Source organism: Bubalus kerabau, chromosome 1 (genome assembly GCF_029407905.1).
Source record: "Bubalus kerabau isolate K-KA32 ecotype Philippines breed swamp buffalo chromosome 1, PCC_UOA_SB_1v2, whole genome shotgun sequence".
NCBI lineage: Eukaryota > Metazoa > Chordata > Mammalia > Artiodactyla > Bovidae > Bubalus > Bubalus kerabau.
In genome coordinates this window covers 39,837,223-39,857,040 of record NC_073624.1, presented here as the reverse complement: position 1 = coordinate 39,857,040, position 19,818 = coordinate 39,837,223, and the positions used below count along the sequence as shown (strand labels likewise).

Sequence of the window (19,818 nt, the reverse complement as noted above, 5' to 3'; positions counted from 1 at the left end):
AAGAAGGTTAAAATTCCAATATGGCACCCAATTCTAAAAATATAATGAAAAAAGGTATCTGTGTAGAAAGAATAATAATAACTTGAAAATACATAAGAATAATTATAACAACAACAACCAAAAAAAAAAAATAAATAAAAAACCAGACCAGACAAAGGTAATAAAAGAAACCTTTCCTGAAGGACCAAACCCCCCCCCCCAAATACATGGAAAAACAAACCATTTTTCCATCTGCAAAGTATCAGAGAACTGTGAATCCTCCTTCAAATTAACCTATGATACAATGTAATTCCAGTCAAAATTCTAACAGGACTTGACAAGAAGATTCTAAAGTATATCTGAAGGAGAAAATGTATCAAGAATAACCAAGAGAATTAAAACAGAACAAATGGGTCTCTGTGCTATAAGACAATAAAATAGGTTTCCAAGCTACAAAAATTTAAAAATGTGTTATTAATATAGGAATGGCTAAACTGCCCACTGGGAAACAGGGAAATTAGCATAGGATAACTGGTTTAGCAAATCACAGTGAAGAACCAAGACTACTGAACATTCAGGAAACATGTTATAATCTAAAATCCCCAAAAGATTCAGATGTAAGTGTAAAATGGCAAAACTATAAAAGTAACAGCACGAGACAGATGAGGGCTCTCCTGGTAGAAGCCTTCCTGTAGAAAGCCTTTCCTATGCAAGATAAAAAGCTCATAGGAAGCAGACGACAAAACTGACTACGAAATATTGAAACGCTTTTCCTATAAAAGCAAGTGAAGTTGCTCAGTCGTGTCCGACTCTTTGTGACCCCATGGACTATAACCTACCAGGCTCCTCCGTCCATAGGATTTTCCAAGCAAGAACACTGGAGTGGGTTGCCATTTCCTTCTCCAGATCTTCCCGACCCAGGGATTGAACCTGGGTCTCCCACACTGTAGGCAGATGCTTTACCATCTGAGCCACCAGGGAAGTCCCCTTTCCTATAAAAATGCCCTATAAACATGAAGCCCCAAACTGGAGGCTCACAAGGCCAGTTCTTGTTGTTGTCGATTTGCTTGTTTTTTAAATGGAGTACGGTGCCAACATTTAAAAATTGAGATATCTGGCGACACCATTCCTCACGCCTATGACAATAACAGCTGTGGTCGCGATGTGGCGCCCTCTTGCGGTGGATTAGTAACTCACCAGTTCATCATGACCCTTCCAAACCCCTCTATTCACTGGCTCTACCTGCCTGGTCACTTCTGGCATTTCATTTTTGACCTTTATGATAAAAAAAAAAAGGCAGATGAAAAACATGTGCAACACTACCTAATAGATAAGAGTTATTACCTATATACAAGAAGAGAATTTCTAAAATTAATACAAAAAAGATAAGCCAGTTTTTTAAAAACTGGGAAAGGCCATTTATAAAAGATATGCTAAGTCACTTCAGTCGTGGCTGACTCTGGGCGACTCCATAGACGGCAGCCCACCAGGCTCCCCCGTCCCTGGGATTCTCCAGGCAAGAACACTGGAGTGGGTTGCCATTTCCTTCTCCAGTGCAGGAAAGTGAAAAGTGAAAGTGAAGTCACTCAGTCGAGTCCAACTCTTAGCGACCCCATGGACTGCAGCCTACCAGGCTCCTCCATCTATGGGATTTTCCAGGCAAGAGTACTGGAGTGGGGTGCCATTGCCTTCTCCGATAAAAGGTATACACATGGCCAATCAACATATGAAACAAACAATCTCTCCTCCAAGCAGAGACATTCACACCAGTGTTTTTGTCCATTATAATGATAAAGATAAAAAATGTTCATAATGTCTTATCTTGGCAAGAATTTAGGAAACTGGCAAGCTGAAACACTGTTGCTAAGAGAGGCAATTAGATCAATTTTTGTTGAGAAATTTGGCAGGAGCTACCCAACTTTAAAATGCATGTATACTTTGTTCCATCCATCCAGGGATTCCAGGCATTTGCCATATAGAGCTAACGTATACCAACTAAGATAGGCACACATATTCAAAGATGTTCAATATGGGATTTTTATAATGGCAAACGGAAGTGACCTAAATGCTCATGATAGGGAAGAACTGATTACAGTACTGCGCATCCATAGGCTGGAATACTACACAGCCATTAACAAGAGTGAGGTGGGTCTACATTTGCTGACACAGAAAAACACTCTCAGAGTGGAAATACCAAGGGCCATAATAATCAGCATAAGCTAAACAATTTTGCAGTAAAAATATGTATAAGATGCATATATACTCCAACATGTAAATGCATACATATATATTTTCCCCTGTAAACCATTACTGTATTTATAAATATACATTTGTGATGTATATTATGTATTTATATATTTACATTAATATGTCTATAGATACACATATGTTTTACTCCATAGTTTTTCAATGTCAGTTGCAATTTTTCTAAGCATGTATTTATGCATTACTGGAATACTTTTTTTTTCCCTCCCTAAAGAGGGCAGTAAGGAGTTCCTGCAGGGGTGGCAGGGAAGGACTACCAGAGATTTGGAGAGAAAAAAGAATCATGTGAGGTGCTGTGTTAAGAGTTGTGGAGCTGGGTTTGTGTGCTGAGCACCAAATGCACAGCAGGAGACACGGGAGCAGAGGTGCCAGCCTGCTGGCTCTTGTATCCTGATCTTGGCATCTTCTATCACCACTGCATGTTCCTTGCTTCAACAAAAACTCTTAGAATCCATTTAAAAGTAACACTGTGATATCAGATTTTCAATACAGCGTGTAAATAATGCACTAGAGAGGGGATAGAAAAAAATACGCCAACCTGTAGATGGTTATCACCTCCCTCAAGGAGGAAGTAGTAGTAATGATCTTTCTATGGCCATACTACCCTGAACATGTCCTATCTTGAAAGCTAAGCAGGGTCAGGCCTGGTTAGTACTCGGATGAGAAAAGTGACAGTCTTTCTGCTTCTTCATTCTTTGCCCTTTTAACTTGTTTTCTAGAACAACTATGCATTTTTTACCATGAAAAAACAAACAACACGTTCCAAATTGAATTTTATATTATAGTAGAAATAAAGCCAGTGTACCCTCCCCCACTCAGCCTAGAGGGGCATCTTAAGTCAAGTAAATCTGTGTAATGACCTTCTCATTCTTGTTAAGACTTTCTTTGCGCTGTTGTGAGTCCCCCAACTCCTTGTTCCACACTTCAGGGCAGGAACCACGGTGGAGGTTGGGTGGGGTGGGGGTGGGGGGGCTTGAGATGGACACAGATGGGCCAGAAGAAAGGGCATGCCTGTCCTTTCTTGAGTTACATTGATTCTTCTCCCCACTTCTGAATGGCTCTGGGCCATCCTGGGCTCTGCCATCGGTTTGTTGTTTTTTTCTTTCTACCACTTCTTCCTGTAATGCTCTTTGCCCTTGTTTTTCTATTCCATCCCTGACTCTGTTCCCTCTTCCTGCCCCTGATTTCTTCCTTTTCCTTTCTTCAAGTCACCCAAGTGCATGTTGAGAGGGATTTGCAGGATGGGAAGGGAAAGGTTGGGGTGGATGATCATGTTCTAATTCTGCAGGTGACCAATGCCAGGCTCAAGTCTTGGGTCCATGATGAAGACTGTCTGGGAAGAAAAGTGAGATGCAAAAGAGAATAAAAAACAAGGAAGGTAATCCTGGATAGCTAATATTAGTAGAAGCCTAATGATTATTTTCTGATCACAGACTGGTAAGCTCCAAAGTCATCAACAAGAACATCCAAAGTCAGTGTTACAGGTTACCGTGTGTCATTATAATCAGGATTAGTTCCTAAAAGAAAATAAAAATAAAAGCAAAATTAAATAAAGTTTTCTTTGGAAGTATCCTTCTAGGAAAACCCAAAAAAGGCAATTCGTCTGAAGGCAAAATACTGGCTAAGAAAACCACGCAGCGAGCTGACCTCCTTGGGGGCTTCTGCTTCCCCGCAATTTCTTAGTTCATCGGGAACTTTGCCCGAGTCAAGGCCAACCACATTCCCGAGCAAGCCATTCCCATCTCAGAACAACCTCCAGTGACTGCTGTTGACTCCAGTGGAGTCAACCTGAGGGGTATGGCTTCCGGAACAGGTGGATGCGCGGGAACGCAGTAGCTGGCTGGGTGCTTACCTCTTCTGGTTCATGGAGGCCACCTGGAGCCACTCGTTGGTGCTGGGGTTGTAGGAATGCGCGGCAGAGATCTCCTGGCTGGTGATCCTGTACCCGCCCACGATGAAGAGGTAGTTGTCCAGGATGGCAGCCCCGTACCCCCTGACATTCACCAGGTCGGGAGGAAGGTTGTTGGCCAGCGGGAACCAGCGCTCCGTCATCTCCTCGTACCTGAGCATGGACGGGGGCTCCCCTTGGTAGGGGTGAGGGGCCAGGGGTCCCCCCAAGAAGTCCCCCAGGGCCACGAGGACGGGAGTCCCGGTCATCCGGGCCTCTCTCAGCCTCTGCTTCAGGCTGACATCCCCGGGGGCCGGAGGAGAAGAGCCCAGGAGGTGGAACTGGGGCTTGCACAGCACCTCGTGGAAGTGGACAGCCATGAAGCGCAGGCAGGCCTCCTGCAGGTCCGGGAGCCCGTACACCTGCGCCAGGCGGTACAGCTCCAGGCAGTTGGTGAGCCGCACCTGGGACAGAAGCAGCTGCAGCAGAGACGTGACCTGCAGGAAGGAGGCCGCCTCCACCAGCTCAGATAGCAGGCTCGCCTCGTCCATGTCCTCCTCCTCCTCCTCGGCCCCGCCACCCGGCTCCCCGCGCCGGCCCAGCAGCCAGCCCTCGCGGGCGCCGCCCGCGTTGATGAAGTCCAGCACCAGGCGCAGGCCCGGGGCGCTGAGGCCGCGCAGCTGCTGCACCTCGGGGCCCCCGGCCTCCGGGCTCAGGGCCTCGCGCATGCCGGAGCGGTAGAGGGCGCGGAAGTAGTCGCTCTGCTCGATGAGCTTTCGCTTGCTCACCGGGTAGCAGCGGTCCTCCAGGCGAATCTGCACCATCTCGTCGGTCGACATGGCCGGGGGACCGGGGGCGGCGGGGGCTCCCGCCAGCTCTGCGCGCTCGCCTCCCGCCCCCGCGCGCGCTCGCCGGGTTCCGGGGTGGCCGCGGAGCGCGGGGAGGAGGCGGTGGCGGTGCGGGGCCGCCCGCCCCCGCCCAGCCTCTCCGGGCCGAGGCGGCCCCTCCTCCTGGTCCCGGGGGCGGTGGCTCGGCCTCGCCCCCCCGCCCCTCCGGCCTCGGTCCGCGCCAAAAAAGGCCGGGGCGGCGCGCGCTGCCCGCTCGGGTCGTCCCGGGCCGTCAGCCGGGAGGGGATCCCAGCCTCCAGTCGCAGCCTCCTCCCACGCCCGGCTTCTCACTTCCGCCCGCGGGACCCCTGCCGCCGCCGCCGCCGCGCTCCGGCTTTCGGGGAGGGCAGGAGGCGGCGGGTATCGGGAGCCGGGAAGGCGCCTCCCCGCGTCCTCCCCCGCACGCCGGGCGCTGTGACCCTGCTGCCCGCCGGGGCTGCAGCGCCGCTCCGCGCGCGCGGGGTATGGGAGGAAGTCTTTCCTTCCACCGCGCCTTACCAGGGGGAAGGAAACGCAAGAGAAAGGGGCGTGGAAGGAAGGGCATGAAATGAGTCGAGGTCTAGGGAGTCAAAAAGACATCACGCGTGGGGTCGCGCATCCGACCGAGTTCGGCCTCGGGTCTGGGGCGGGGACCGAGGCCCGCGGGCCGTCTCTGGACGCGTAGGTGGCACCTCGGGCTGATTCCTCGGAAGGGTCATCGTGGAGGAGCCATCTTGTAGGAAGAAGGGCCTGCTGGATGGCCGCAGGTTGTGCAGGGCTGCGAAGCAGAGGAGCGTGTGCGCACTGCTAGGGCCTGTGCTCTTTGTGCTATTAAAAGAAAGAAGTACGACTCAATAAACGTAAATCAGCTGCCTTCTTTCAAAATATTTTCTAACAGCCATTGCATTCCCGGTTTCATTTTGGTGGGACTAGCCACCCTGGAATGTTACTTCTGGGCAAAAGGTCTGGCGGTTTTTGCTCGTATTTTCCTACAGAGGTGGCTTTTCTGGACACCCTTTTACCCCTCCCTGACCCCTGACCCCCGCCAACTGAGGACCACTTAAGCAAGGCTACTGCTTCCCCATCTTCTCCCACTGAACACTGCAAGTAGAAAGCACACCTCAAATAAGGATCTTGTGTTGCTCATAAGAGGAGAATTAATCCTAGAAAGGGGGAAAGTGAAAGTGAAATCGCTCAGTCGTGTCCAACTCTTTGCGACCCCATGGACTGTATAGCCTAGCAGGCTTCTCTGTCCATGGGATTTTCCAGGCAACAGTACTGGAGTGGATTCCTATTTTCTTCTCCAGGGGATCTTCCCGGCCTAGGGATCGAACCCAGGTGTCCCGCATTGGAGACAGACGCTTTACCGTTTGAGCTACCAGAGAACTCTAGAAAGGGAGAGTAGGTGGTGGTACTTATTAGGTTACCTTTGAGTAGAAGAAGGGTTAGGATTGGGAGGGAATTGTGTGTGTGTGTGTGTTCACTCTTATCTTAACAAAAGCCCCTTGCAAACTCTTTGACCAGAGATTGAGAGCCAAATATAGTAGTCCTCAACCTGGGGAAAATACGTCCTTGGATTTTTTTTAACAAGTTTCATCTTTCTTTATGAATGACAAAGTGTTAAATAGTAACTTCTTCATGAGTACAATGCCCCATATTTCAAACAAAAGATAACCTCCTACAGTGCTGATTAACATTTTCTGTTAGGAAGTTGTTGTTTGTTCGGCTGCTGTATCATTTCAGACTCTTTGCGACCCCACAGACTGTTGCTCCGTCCATGGGGTTTTTCCACAGGAATACTGGAGTGGGTTGACATTTCCTTCTCTAGGGGATCTTCCCAACCCAGGGATCTCCCACATCTCCTCCATTGGCAGGTGGATTCTTTACCACAGAGCCACCAGGGAAGGGATTATGTTAAGGAGGGGAAAGGTTAAAAACCAGAGAAGGAAGTCATGTCCTAAAACATGAAATCATTTCAACACATTGTTCAGTTACATGGTGCTTCTTTCTGTGTGACTTAGGGCTTCCTAGGTGGCGCACCTGGAGCAGTGGTAAAGGATCCACCTACCAACGCAGGAGACATGGGTTCGATCCTTGGGTCAGGATGATCCCCTGGAGAAGGAAATGGCAACCCATTCCAGTATTCTTGCCTTGAAAATCCCATGGACAGAGAGGAGCCTGGAGGCCTACAATCCATGGGGTCGCAAAATCGGACATGACTGAGCACACACACTGTGTAATTTAGCTGCTTCATCATGAGGCATTGTCATCCCTTATTTTCATTATACTACACTATGAAGAAGGAACTAAACATTTAAAGACAGGGAAGAAAATTCTAGTAGATTCTGGGCTCCCTGGGAAAACTGAAGGAAACAAAGATGGACCCATGACTTGTCTCTTTAAAGGTATTTTCTTGGATTCTGGGGAAAACTTCTAGCGTTCCCTTTGTTTCATGCGGCCTTTAGATCATTACTGATAAAGCTCCAGTCTCATGTGGGACCTCTCACACTTCTGTTCTCAATGAGCAAGTAGTGGAGACATCTAAGGTTCTTTGTGGGTGTGTGATCATGAGAGTAGCATTCTGTTTGGAAAGGCAATGATTCACTTCCAGTGTTAGGCTGGGAAACTTTGGCCAGGAGGTGCCCCTTGTGTCAAAGAGTCTTGAACCTGGAATTTGTGCCTCCATCAGCAACAATGTCAGATTCAGTGGGTTAGCTAAGAACAGGCTCTTAGTCTCTCCTCAGTCCCTTTATAATCTTTCACCAGTGGAGGCTTTTGTTCCCCAGGCCTTAGACTGGTGTTTCTTTGCTTTTTAAAAATGGACCAAAGGAAAAACAAATCACACTCAAAGAAGCACATGCATTAGAAAGTAATTCACGCCCAATAATATTATCAGAGCAGATCTTAGGCAGGTAATGTAAGGTGTCAGTTTGACAGAACTAGGTGCTGATCCTGTATTGGCCCCTGACATGATAGTAACGCCATTTAGAATTGAAAGTCTCTTAAAGATCAAATCATTTTAATAACTCACGAAGTAAGTTTTCTGTTAAGCTAGAAATGCAGTCAAAACTTTATAAACTTTATTTACCAAAGACCTAAAATTACTATTAAGCTTCATGAAAATGTTGCTTGTCTATAACTGGAGATACACTTTTATAGATCTGTTATTGACTGACCTTTGTGGCAACATGATTCACTTCAAACACCTAACAATTTGTTTTACTAAAATCTAAAGTAAGGGTCAAACACAAAGCTAGACTATTTCCTTAAGAATTTATGGATAGACTTTCCTGATGGTCCAGTGGTTAAGTCTCCAGGCTTCCACTGCAGGGGACACATGTTTGATCCCTGGTCAGAGAACTAATGGACTTCCCTGGTTGCTCAGACAGTAAAGAATCTGCCTTCAATTCAGGAGACTGGGTTTGATCTGCGTTGGGAAGATCCCCTGGAGAAGAGAATGACTACCTACTCCAGTATTCTTGCCTGGAGAATTTCATGGAGAGAGGAACCTGGTGGGCTACAGTCCATGGGGTTGCAAAGAGTGAGACACGACTAAGCAACTTTCACTTTTTCTCTCTTCAGGGAACTAATTTGCTTGGCACAGCCAAAAATAAGAAAAAGATTTTAAAAGAAAAATAAAGGATTTATGGAAAATATACCTTTTGACCTAGAATAGGGAAAAATCAAAGTAAAAGATGTTTATCACAGTGTTGCTTTGAATAATAAAAGATTGAAAAACAACATATAACAGTAGCAGTAGCTGACATTTACTGAATGTTTATTATATGTTGTAAGTGCTTTACATGGATTGCAATCTATTTTAATACTCTTCTACAGCTGAGGAAGTTGAGGTGCAAAGTAAATTTTGGTATATGAGTAGAATGAATACCGTAGAACTGTTACAACTTTGGATGCAGAGTTTTCTTTAGAGACACTGAACATATGATTTTACATTGGATTTTTAAAAAAGTTTCTGAAACAATATAAATCCATTTTTTGTAAAATTGTACATGTGTATATTTTTTATGGCGATGTCTGGAAGGATGTTTACCAAAAGATTTAAGATTGTAAGACCTTGAATGGTTATTCTTTCTTTTTGTACTTTTCTGTATGATTTGGGTTTTTAAAGTGCATGCTCATGCTCAGTCACTCAGTTGTGTCTGATTCTCTGTGACCCCATGGACTGTAGCCCACCAGGCTCCTCTGTCCACTGGGATAATCATCCCAGTAAGAACACTGGAGTGGATTGCCATTTGTATATCCATTTAATAAAAACAAAACATTTTAAGAAAAATTAATGGTATATTCCAATTTCTCAGGCCCCATTTTAAAAAATGATTTCCATCAATTTTATGAACTGGTGAAATGAAAGTGTTAAGTAAATACTACAATTACTATCTTTTAAAAAAGATGAAATATTGACTGTTTTTCAAACATCTTTGAATTTAGTGTCTGCTGTTACCTCACTGCCACTTAAAAATTGTTTATATCTTATTTTTTAGTCCCTCCAGTATTTCTAAAACAGTTGTTTCCTCTTTGTTTTTTAATAAGCAAGACTGAAATTTCTTGCTTTCATTAAAGCATGGGGGCAATTTAAATGTTTAAACTAGAACAGTTCTTAAAATGGCTCTATTTAATTCAGGCTGAGCATCTTCATGTAGCTGAAACTCACTTATTTCAGTGTTTTCCAGACATCTTAGGAAATCACCGGAGACACTTCATATAAAGATAAGAACTCTGGTTCCCACATCAGAGCTACTGAATCAGGCTCTTGGGAGGATGGTTCCGGTCTCTATCTCAGATCATTGTAGTTTCCTCCCTCTTCCCCCCGCTCTCCTGCTTTTAATTTCTCCTTTTCAAAATAGCCGGCTCCAAGAAGTTACCTGTTTCCAGATTCAGTGTTTAACAATCACCCCAAAATTTGTTTTAAAAAATTGAAAGTCTGCTTTTACATTGGAACTTGTAGATTCTTTAAAATGCAACCTTGATCTCCCTGTGAACATCATCTGAAAGCAAAAGCATTAAACAACCGTGGATTGTTCCCTTACCCCTGCCAGAAACACGAGCACTTCAAGGAATTATACATCACACAAAAGAAGCCACATTTAATGCGACTGAAAGATGTGGAGGTTAGAAAGTTGACTTTCCGGTTTACGGCCCCAAGGTTTGGACTAATCCAAATAGCTCCTGGAATCTCAGGGGAAAACAGGAAGCACTCTTTTGTTCCTCATCTGTCTCCTGTTTTTGCCTTTAGGAGGAAGCCTTTCTTCCCTCTTTCCTCTGAACAGATGAAAGCCTGTTCGCAGGTAAGCAACTGAAATTTGTTTTCTAAAAGAAGTTTATTAGAATAAAATATTTATTGTTTTTAGTGTATTTTATGTGGCTTATTCAAGTTAAGACTTATTCTAATTTTTGCTCAGAAGGAATTTTTTTAAATTAATCAGCCTTTTGACTGTCATCCTCTTTATTATTAGTAATATTATATGTTTCTAAAAATCAAAAGATATAATTACACTATTATTAGTAGACAGATGGAGAGATGAAAGTTCAAAGTGTATGATAAACAGATCACAGGAGGGAAAATTTTCACCTTTTTTCATTTTTTAAAAAGCAGTACAGTACTTTTTGTGCTTCCCCAGTGGCTCAGTGGTAAAGAATCCGCATGCAATGCAGGAGATGCAGGAGATGTGGGTTCGATCCCTAGGTCGAGAAGATCCCCTGGAGAAGGAAAGGCAATCCACTCTAGTATTCTTGCCTGGAGAATGCCATGGACAGAGGAGCTTAGCAGGCTACAGTCCATGGCATTGCAAAGAGTCAGACACGACTGAAGCAACTAAGCACACACAGTACTTTATAACCTAAACTAATTACCACTAGTGCTTTGTATAAAAATGGATATAAAAGAGCAACAGTTCTATGCATTGAACCAATTTCATCTTGGATATTGTGGAATATGGAACACAATCTTCACAAAGGAGACCATTTTCACGGCCTTTAATATTTTTTCAAATGTTTTAGCATTGCAATGGAAGTAACTTTATTAATATTTAGAAATTTAAAACTATTTCCCTAATGCACATTTCCTGTCACTACATCTGCTTCAGAGATGCCTTTATGTATGTGCTTCACAAAGTTTTCTTTGTAACTTGAAAACAAATAGCAGAAAACCCCCAAACCCCCAAACCCCCAAAAAGTTCTTCACAATTTTCTATTATGCTTTAAACTCTTGATTGAACAAAATACACTTTAATGGGTGTTGTATTCCATCTATGTTATTAGATCTTGGCTGGATCTTTTATCTTTTCAAAAAGCATGTGGCTGGCCTTTGCAAAAAAATGCCTGACCCCAGAAGTGACCAGGATTCATATTCAGTGTTTTCAAAATCACTGCAAAGTTAAAAATTTTTTTCATTTTTATTTCATTTTCACTTTGTATTTACTTTTTATTTTTTTTCCAGTGATTCTGAATATTAGAACTTTAATTCAAAGAACAAAGATCATTGAAAAAAAAAATCTGCAGTCACAAGTTTCTTAAAGAAACTGACAGAAGTATCCTGACAAAATGATGTCTTGTTTCCTGGTGAAATTGATCCTTCCTTTATCTGACGTCAAGTGACTGAACTGTTGTTTTACTCAGAAATACTCTTGGCTAGGATTTCGAATTGTCTTTATATTTACTTGGTAAAAGGTGTCTGTGACTTCCCTTTCAGAGAAAGAAGAAAAGCAGAGGAGAGAATCTACGTCTACCGGAGGCTAAAGGACAGAGTACTGAAATGGCCTGGAAAGAGTTCAGAATTAACATCAGCAAGTCATCAAGTCCCAGGTGTAGGGTGCAACTGGGAAGAAACAAAAGAAAAATCAACGTGCAGTCAAAGAGCCGCTTCATTTTTCTAGAAAGTGACCCTTCTCAAAGTTCCAAGGAAGCTCTTCCTTCACAACAGCCCTGAAATCCCAGCTGTTCTGAACCCTGACGGTCAGCTCCAGCATCTGTCTGGTCACCAGACTTATTGCCGAGTCTTCATTCCAGGGAAATGCATGCGGTGGTGGTAGCAGCAAATGTGATACTGCTCCTGAGCATGGGGGGGACCTCAAACTCTCTTTGCTCACCCACCGTGTTTTACAGAGACTGCTGGATCCGTCGCTTCCCAGGTCTTCTGATTGACCTGGAGGAGTCTCAGAAGCTGGGGGCCCAGTTCCTGAGGTATTATTCCGAAAACACCGGTCAGAAGTGCAGTCGGAACTGCTGTCTTAGGAAGGATGGTAAGTGTCCGTGATAGACCTGACAAAATCAGGGCAAACTTCTAAAATGAGGACCTGAGGAAAGAGCCCTTGGTAGAGGGTCCAGTGAACAATTGACCCAGACTAGGGAAGATGCCCTGAAGGAGGGAGTGGGCACAGAGGGCGAGACACTGAGACTGACTTTGCAGGTGAGGTCAGTGCCAGCTTGGTTTATAAATCTAGCAATGACCCAGGAGGCTGTGAACCTGCTGGTAACAGAGAACCTCTTCTCTCCACTAAAGTGCTGAATGAAAAAATTTCCTTGAGGGCTAACAATATTTCTATAGCCCAGAATATAGCATATATAATTCCAAAAGTATTTATAATAATTTCCTTTTCAAAGTTCTTTTGGTGACATTAGTATCATATCACACTTTTGAAATGAGCTTGCTTGGGCTGACCAAATGTGGGAATGTATTGAATAGGATTTAGATTGTGATTCATGTTTTGAAAGAAATAGGGAGATTTATATCAACTAGAAAAAGGAAGAAAGGCAAAGAAGAGAAAAGAAAGGAAGGAAGGACGGGAGAAAGAAGAAGTGGGGGAGGGAGGAAGGAAGAAAGAAATCTACAAAATACCCTGACATAATTTTTTTGGGTATGAGATGTGGAATCAGGGTTAAATATCATTCATATAATATAATCAAGGCCTGTAATTAGAAAAATGCTTCATTGTTGCAGAATTTCAAGTTACATTTGACTTCATTCATTTCATTTTTCTAAGATTTGAAAGCTACTTGGAAAGAACAAAAGTGACACAGCACTTTAAAATAATTCTCTTGTTCTACACTTTCTTCTTGTGGGATCATGCTGATGCTGATAAGTTGCTTCAGTCGTGTCCGACTCTGTGCGACCCCATAGACAGCAGCCCACCAGGCTCCCCCGTCCCTGGGATTCTCCAGGCAAGAATACTGGAGTGGGTTGTCATTTCCTTCTCCAATGCCTGAAAGTGAAAAGTGAAAGTGAAGTCGCTCAGTCGTGTCCGACCTTTAGCGATCCCATGGACTGCAGCCTACCAGGCTCCTCCATCCATGGGATTTTCCAGGCAAGAGTACTAGAGTGGGGTGCCATTGCCTTCTTCTCCTGTGGTCTCATACTGACATTAATTGCCTCTTACCCAATTATCCATCTAAGATTTCTAGGATGCAGATTGGAGCTCCTTGGAGAATCTGTCTGTCAAGAGACCACAGTGTAAGAAGCTGTCACAGACTAAGCCCTCAAATTTAATCAGGCACAGAAGAGAGCAATTAATTTATTAAAGGGAAATTTTGAAAAAGGTAGCAAATATTCAGCTTCCAGATGTTTATAACCCCCAGAATCATTCACTGAGAGCAGATGAGGGAGGGATGATAACTTTTCCCCATTTTCCCACACCATGAATTTACCTTATTCTCCACACCAGGGAAACTATGGACTATGGACTTTTAGAGATACTAAAAGCATCCATTTGGAATTCCAGGATTTTAGAGTCTTGCGGGGTTGTGGCTTTCCTTCTCTAGAAGAAAAGGCACGAACGCACATCCCTTTTTACCTGGAAGCCAGAACTTCAAAATGCTACCATCCTGCAGTAGCTAACCTACTCAGAGCTGGGACTCTGAAATACACATGAAGAATGTAAAAGATCTTAAAAAATTAGTCCCTACAGGATCCACTGCTTTCTTATTAGAAATTCAGATGTCTAAATTAGAATGATGTTCTTTCTTCATTTTCCTTGAACTTTACAGCACAATCCTCAGGGAAAATGTCTTGGTAATCTATAATGTATTAGCAATGAATTACTAATTTACTTTTCTCTCATTCTGGAAAAATAAAGAGAGCAGAAACATGGGGTGCCCCAAAAGTAATGGGGGAGAGGTAACCCCCCCAGTTAGCTTTACACAGAAGCAGAGCAGGTTCTACCAACAGTTCCACAACAGCTGCAGGTACACTCTGAAGTCTGGTAACAATACACTATCCCTCTGTAATCTCATTTTATTAAAGAAGCTGATACCTTTGGGTCAATGAATGTTTCTCATCGCATGGTTCCTACTATACAGCAGCAGGAGGAAAATCTGTGCTGCACTGCAGGGATGACAAGACTGAAGATCTGCACTCAACAAATCTGACTTAAAAGTTATCCAGAAATAATACGATATCTTTTAAGGAGCAAATCTCCTTAGAAAAGAGGAGCTGGGGAGAGCAATGCCCCCTACAATTCCAAACGCTAGCCACCGTCGGTCCACTCCCTTCCTCTGACACTGATTAGCGTTTCCGTGGACGTCGCTTAGCAGCATAGGGCTGGTTGCACACCCGCAGTCAGGGTCAGGGCCAGGTTCACCCACACTGGTGCCTCTATACCACCCGGGCCTCTCCAGCAACAGTCAGTGCTGCTTTTGCTCTTCCCATCACTCCCCTTTCTGTTATAGCATTTGTCCATTTATTGTCCTATTTCTTTCTCTGGTGAACTCCTTAGCATTCCAAGAGGGTATTGCACCTGGAAATCTCATATTATAAACATCAGATTCGAATATTATGATATTATAAATCTCCCCTCTGGGGAGAGGTTTTTGTAGTCAATTGAGTTTTCCTGAACATGAAATACTGGGATTGCAAAATAATTCCAGGTAATCCTATGTAGCATGGGAATGTATGAACGATTACTGAAAGACAAATCAGTATTTTCTTTTGAAGAGGCATTTCCCCATCTTCACAGAAATAGCTGTTCTCAGTTCATAGTTAGATGTCTGAACAGCCCTGCAAGGAACTGTTAATCCAGTGTTTGTGAAAGAAACACAAGCTACTCAGAGCTTATCAAGCTGCAGAAAATAAGCAGACGTACTTTGCCTGCTTCCCTTTCAGTGTCCTGTAACCTGGCTGTCTTCTTCCACGACCCTATTCATGACAATGTCAACTGCCTCCATGTTCACTGCCCAGCCCTGGAGAGCTGCATACTGGAGCCTGGAGCCAGTGCCATTTTATATAACATAACAGATGGTAATGATTTATGTACTTTGTATGTATTTCTAAGAATGTCTAATATTTTAGTAGAGGCAAATAACCTAGAAATTGGCTGGAAGAAGCCATGTATGCATTTCTAAATAATTATTTTCCAGGGAACTCTGTCTGGAAAAGTTTGGGGCTTCCAAGGCAGAAAGTAAAAGGAAATTCACATTAATTTGGCATGTTCAGCAAGAATGACTTTGTCCCAGATAACAAATCATATGTGACTGAACAAGAACAATGTATTTCATTTATCCCAAGAGCCTTCAACAAGAGCCAAAATAGGTATTTCTACTATAGTCGTTAAGAATACAACTAAGAAGTAAGTAATATGCTAAATGTCACTGTTGAGGCTTGCTGACATTATATACAAGGATTCTACAAAGATTGATTCGGGGACAGGAAATACACTTACTGCCACATATTAATTTCTGGCCCCAAGATAACCAGTATGTTTTACTTTAGAAAAACAAATTATTTAAGTGTGCTTTGCCCATGTATATAATCTCAGGGTACAGATTAGTAAATATCAAAGATCGACTTTTGCCATCACAATACAAAGGAGGTAAATTTCTTTATTGATCTGTGCTTGTTGACCACAAGCTGTGTTTATCACTGCAGCTGTATCTCTGCCCTCAAGTTCCTTCTAATCTACCTGAGGAAAGAAGTCTCACAGTTAAAGACATACAATTCAATTAAAAATAGGTGATACTGCCTCGAGTACAAAGGTTCAAAAGGTTGGGGGGCGGAGAGCTAAAGAAAGCTCAATTATTCAGGGGAGGCTTCATGGAAGATGGCAGGTAGAGGTAAGGAGTCTATGTCACTCCCTAGGAAAGAGAGAACACTGATGTCGCTACAATATGGGCACATTTGCGGCTGCAATGGAAATATGGGTAGGATAGGGTAGGCCAGGTAACAAAAGAACAGAGTGGAGTGTTGGTTTGACTGTCAGAAATATGGAAACAACAAAGGTGTTTAATGAGAAAACGCTATCATTAGAGTGATGTGTCTGGTTATCTTAGTCCAGGAAAATTATAAGCAGGATGCAGGCTAGAACAAGGTGATTTTACTTGCAACGAAGGACAGGGATAGTTACCAGTATATTGGGAAGGGATTGGATAGCACTTAGTTTTTGGGTAGAGAAGAAGAGAAGTCTTAACCCTGCCGTCCAGTGGTTGACTCTGTGCTTCTGCTGCAGGGACACAGGTTTGATCCCTGCTCTGGGAAGTAAGATCCCTGCAGGCAAAAAAAAAAAAAAAAAAGAGCGAGAGAGAACAGAGGAGTCAAGAATTCCTTAGCAGTGCAGTCTGTCATTGGTGATGGAAGAATGATGCCTCTGAACAAGACAAGGAGGTAGATAAGATGATGGTTCTGAAAATGTCAGTGGTGATGTGAGATGTTTAGGTGGGAAACAGTGGTGCACAGAGAAATGAGATCAGAGCTCAAGAAAGGGGAAAAAATTGGGCACATGGATTTCAGGGTCATCGATGTAGTAGGGACAATGAGGATAGTATTTTTGGCAGTGGCGGCGGGGTGGGGAGCTGGGGGGCTGTGGTCAGGGCAGAGGTTATATGGAATGCAGAGAAATACCTTAGAAAACCAAGGACTAAAGACTGTAGAAATCACGAAGCCCAGTTAGGACCAAGGAGAGAACCAACAGAGGAAGGAAAATAAGGGACGCAGGCAGCCTGAGATAAAATGCCAAAGCAATCTGTGGTGCAGGGAGTCAGTTCAGTTCAGTTCAGTCGCTCAGTCGTGTCCAACTCTTTGCGACCCCATGGCCTGCAGCACGCCAGGCCTCCCTGTCCATCACCAACTCCCAGAGTTATGGCCATTGAGTCAGTGGTGCCATCCAACCATCTCTTCCTCTGTCGTCTCCTTCTCCTCCCGCCTTCAGTGTTTCCCAGCATCAGGGTCTTTTCAAACGAGTCAGTTCTTTGCATCAGGTGGCCAAAGTATTGGAGTTTCAGCTTCAGCATCAGTCCTTCCCATGAATATTCAGGACTGATTTCCCTTAGGATGGACTGGTTTGATCTCCTTGCAGCCCAAGGGACTCTCAAGAGTCTTCTCCAATACCACAGTTCAAAAGCATTCATTCTTTGGTGCTCAGCTTTCTTTATAGTCCAACTCTCACATCCATACATGACTACCGGAAAAACCATCGCTTTGACTAGACAGACCTTTGTTGGCCAAGTAATGTCTCTGCTTTTTAATACACTGTCTAGGTTGGTCTTAACTTTCCTCTCAGTGCAGGGAGTCAGGGAAGAATTCAAGGAGAGTTGGCCCTCAGTGTCAAGGACAAGAGAAAAGTCAAAGCAGTGACACCCAGCAATCAGGAAAAAGGGAAGGTACTGACCACTCTAGAAGCAGAATTTTGGCATAATAGAGGATGGAAACAACATGACAGAAAGCACAAAACAAAGTCAGAAAGGAAATGAAGGAAATGGATGTTGGTGTGGTGAGAGAGAGGGAACAAGAGAGACTGAAAGGGAAACAGTTTCTGAAGCCAGCCGGAAAGGAGTTTATAAGAGGAGAGAGAACAAACACTGGAGACCGGAGGCACTGAGCAGGGATGCGATGTAGGGCTCTGCTAATAATTTTGAATAGCTACACATCTCAGGCCTCATTTTGTTTAACTCTAAAATGTTACTCATATCAAATGGTTACTGTTTCTGAAGTTCTTGCCCTCACACTGCTATTGTTGCCTAAAAGCCCTGGCAGATACAAAGTTTTCTCTATGATGTAGCCAAGTTTGTTTGCAACAGAAGATGTCTTAGAAAGTTAAGAATTCAAATGTGGTCAGCATGTCTCAAAGCCTTTGAGAAATGTGCACTAGTGGAACTTGCAATTAGCTTAGTTCATAACTCAGAGAGGCAAAATCTAGGACTTCAGTAAACTACTTTAGGGCCCTCTCTGCTAAACTAAAACTAAATGATGCCTTACTTATTTTTCAGGTATAGATCCTGATTTGCTGGTTTTTGAACAATCACTGCCTACATATCTAAATACCCGTTCTTCATCTGATACATGGGAGAGACTAAGGATTCTAAAAGCTATGTATTTAGATAAACAACAAACCACCATGATAAACCAAATGCTACCATCAATAGAGGCTCCGTCACCAACCACACATCAAGATTTGTTGGCAACCACAAATAATACTAGGTATTCCAAGGAATTGACCACAGACTCTTGGGCAAGATTCATTGCCCTGAATGACTCCATTACCACAAAGATAAATACGGTGTCAGCCAGTACTGACTTCATCAACAATCCAGATAACAAGACTGTTTCTCCTTTCTTTGTGCCCAGAGACACAAAACTTTCTCATATGCCTAGTCCCTCCCAACTCAACAGCAGTAAACAATTGCTAAACAAAACCAAAGGGTCCAACAGCAGAAACCATACATCTAAGAATGAAGACTCAACACCTGGTGGGGCACCTGTGACTGGTGCAAAGGCATGGGTGGTTCCTGTGGCCCTCTGCACCCCTGTCATCTTTCTTTGCTCTTGTGTAGTCATCCTGGCATCTGGTTGCTGTCGAAAGCAGTACGGCCAGTATAAACCAGGGCAGAGAAAGTCAGGACCCAGGCAAATTAAAAAATGTGCCCATCAGAAGGAGTTCTCTTATTAATGAAAGGTGAGAGCATTTTGAGTATCATTTTTAGTTTTCTTAAGCAATTTGGTTTAAAAAAAGGAAAAAAATAAAGCACAGATGCCCATTCATACCAATCTCTAAAGAAGGCCAATGTTTGATAAACATAACTGCTTTTTGTGATTATATCCATTTATTGAATAGTGTACCCTTTGCCAAGCTTCAAAATTCTGACCCCTGCAGTTATTCAGCACAACGTAAGAGAGACAGTTCTAAGTGTTGTATGTGTATCGACTTGTTGAATATTTAGAACTCTGTGGGTTTTCATTAACCATCATACTGATATTTTACAGATGAGGAAACAGGAGAAAAAAGGCTAAGTATATTGCTGAAAGTCACACAGCTAGTATGTAGCAAAGCCAGATTTCATAGGCAATATGGTTCAAAGGTCCACGCTTGAAATCCATGTTGGACTACAAGCCTCCACTTTCCCAGTGAGTATGGAAAAAAGATACAGAAGAAAAACACCATATTTTTCTCCCATTAAGGTCATATTACCATCACATATGTTAATGAAATCTTTTAGTGGTTTGAGCAAAAAAGCTTCTTGATCTTTTATATAGTTTTCAATGTTCAATTTATTTATCTTTCTCAATCCTAATCCATCCTCTTCATTTTCTAAAACATGTCTCTCAATGATTATGGCAGAGATTTCTGAGTTTTCTGTTGAATAAATGTTGGGAGTTTTAGTTTATGTTCCTCAGTTGTATACATTGTTTCCCCAGGGCAAATATTAGCTCTAGGTATTTCAAGCTCTGTCCACTCCTTACACCAGACTCACCCCCTAGATTTTAAACTCCAACTCTTTAAGTGTAGAAATCTGAATTACTGTCTCTAATGATCTTAAACTTTAGACCCTTAGTCTCATCCTTAAAAATATTTTTTAATGGGAGCACAGACATTAAACAGC

At 43.3% G+C, this 19,818-nt stretch overlaps 2 protein-coding genes across 4 annotated transcripts in view; one reads left to right on the top strand and one right to left on the bottom strand.

The window, feature by feature from the left end:
• Positions 1 to 5,107, bottom strand: part of KLHL42 (kelch like family member 42) — a 21,683-nt gene extending 16,576 nt beyond the window's left edge. Inside the window, exons 1-2 of one of the 2 annotated variants that reach the window (XM_055572680.1) lie at positions 4,921 to 5,107; positions 4,097 to 4,629 (exon numbers count right to left, since the gene is read on the bottom strand). In XM_055572680.1, the coding sequence (XP_055428655.1) occupies positions 4,097 to 4,629; positions 4,921 to 4,971 (584 nt within the window). In that variant the 5' untranslated portion in view covers positions 4,972 to 5,107. Of the gene's footprint in view, positions 1 to 4,096 lie in introns of both variants that reach the window. The other variant, XM_055572679.1, reaches the window with a different exon arrangement.
• On the top strand, positions 4,132 to 19,818 carry MANSC4 (MANSC domain containing 4). 2 transcript variants are annotated; one of them, XM_055572694.1, is made up of 6 exons: positions 4,132 to 4,206; positions 10,253 to 10,304; positions 11,708 to 11,820; positions 12,121 to 12,257; positions 15,113 to 15,247; positions 18,208 to 19,818. In XM_055572694.1, exons 1-6 carry the CDS (start codon positions 4,199 to 4,201, stop codon positions 18,885 to 18,887), a joined length of 1,125 nt encoding a protein of 374 aa, XP_055428669.1. In that variant the 5' UTR covers positions 4,132 to 4,198; the 3' UTR covers positions 18,888 to 19,818. The 2 variants fall into 2 exon arrangements, with proteins under 2 accessions (XP_055428669.1, XP_055428676.1); XM_055572701.1 differs by lacking the exon at positions 4,132 to 4,206 and having other exon boundaries at positions 10,269 to 10,304; positions 11,708 to 12,257.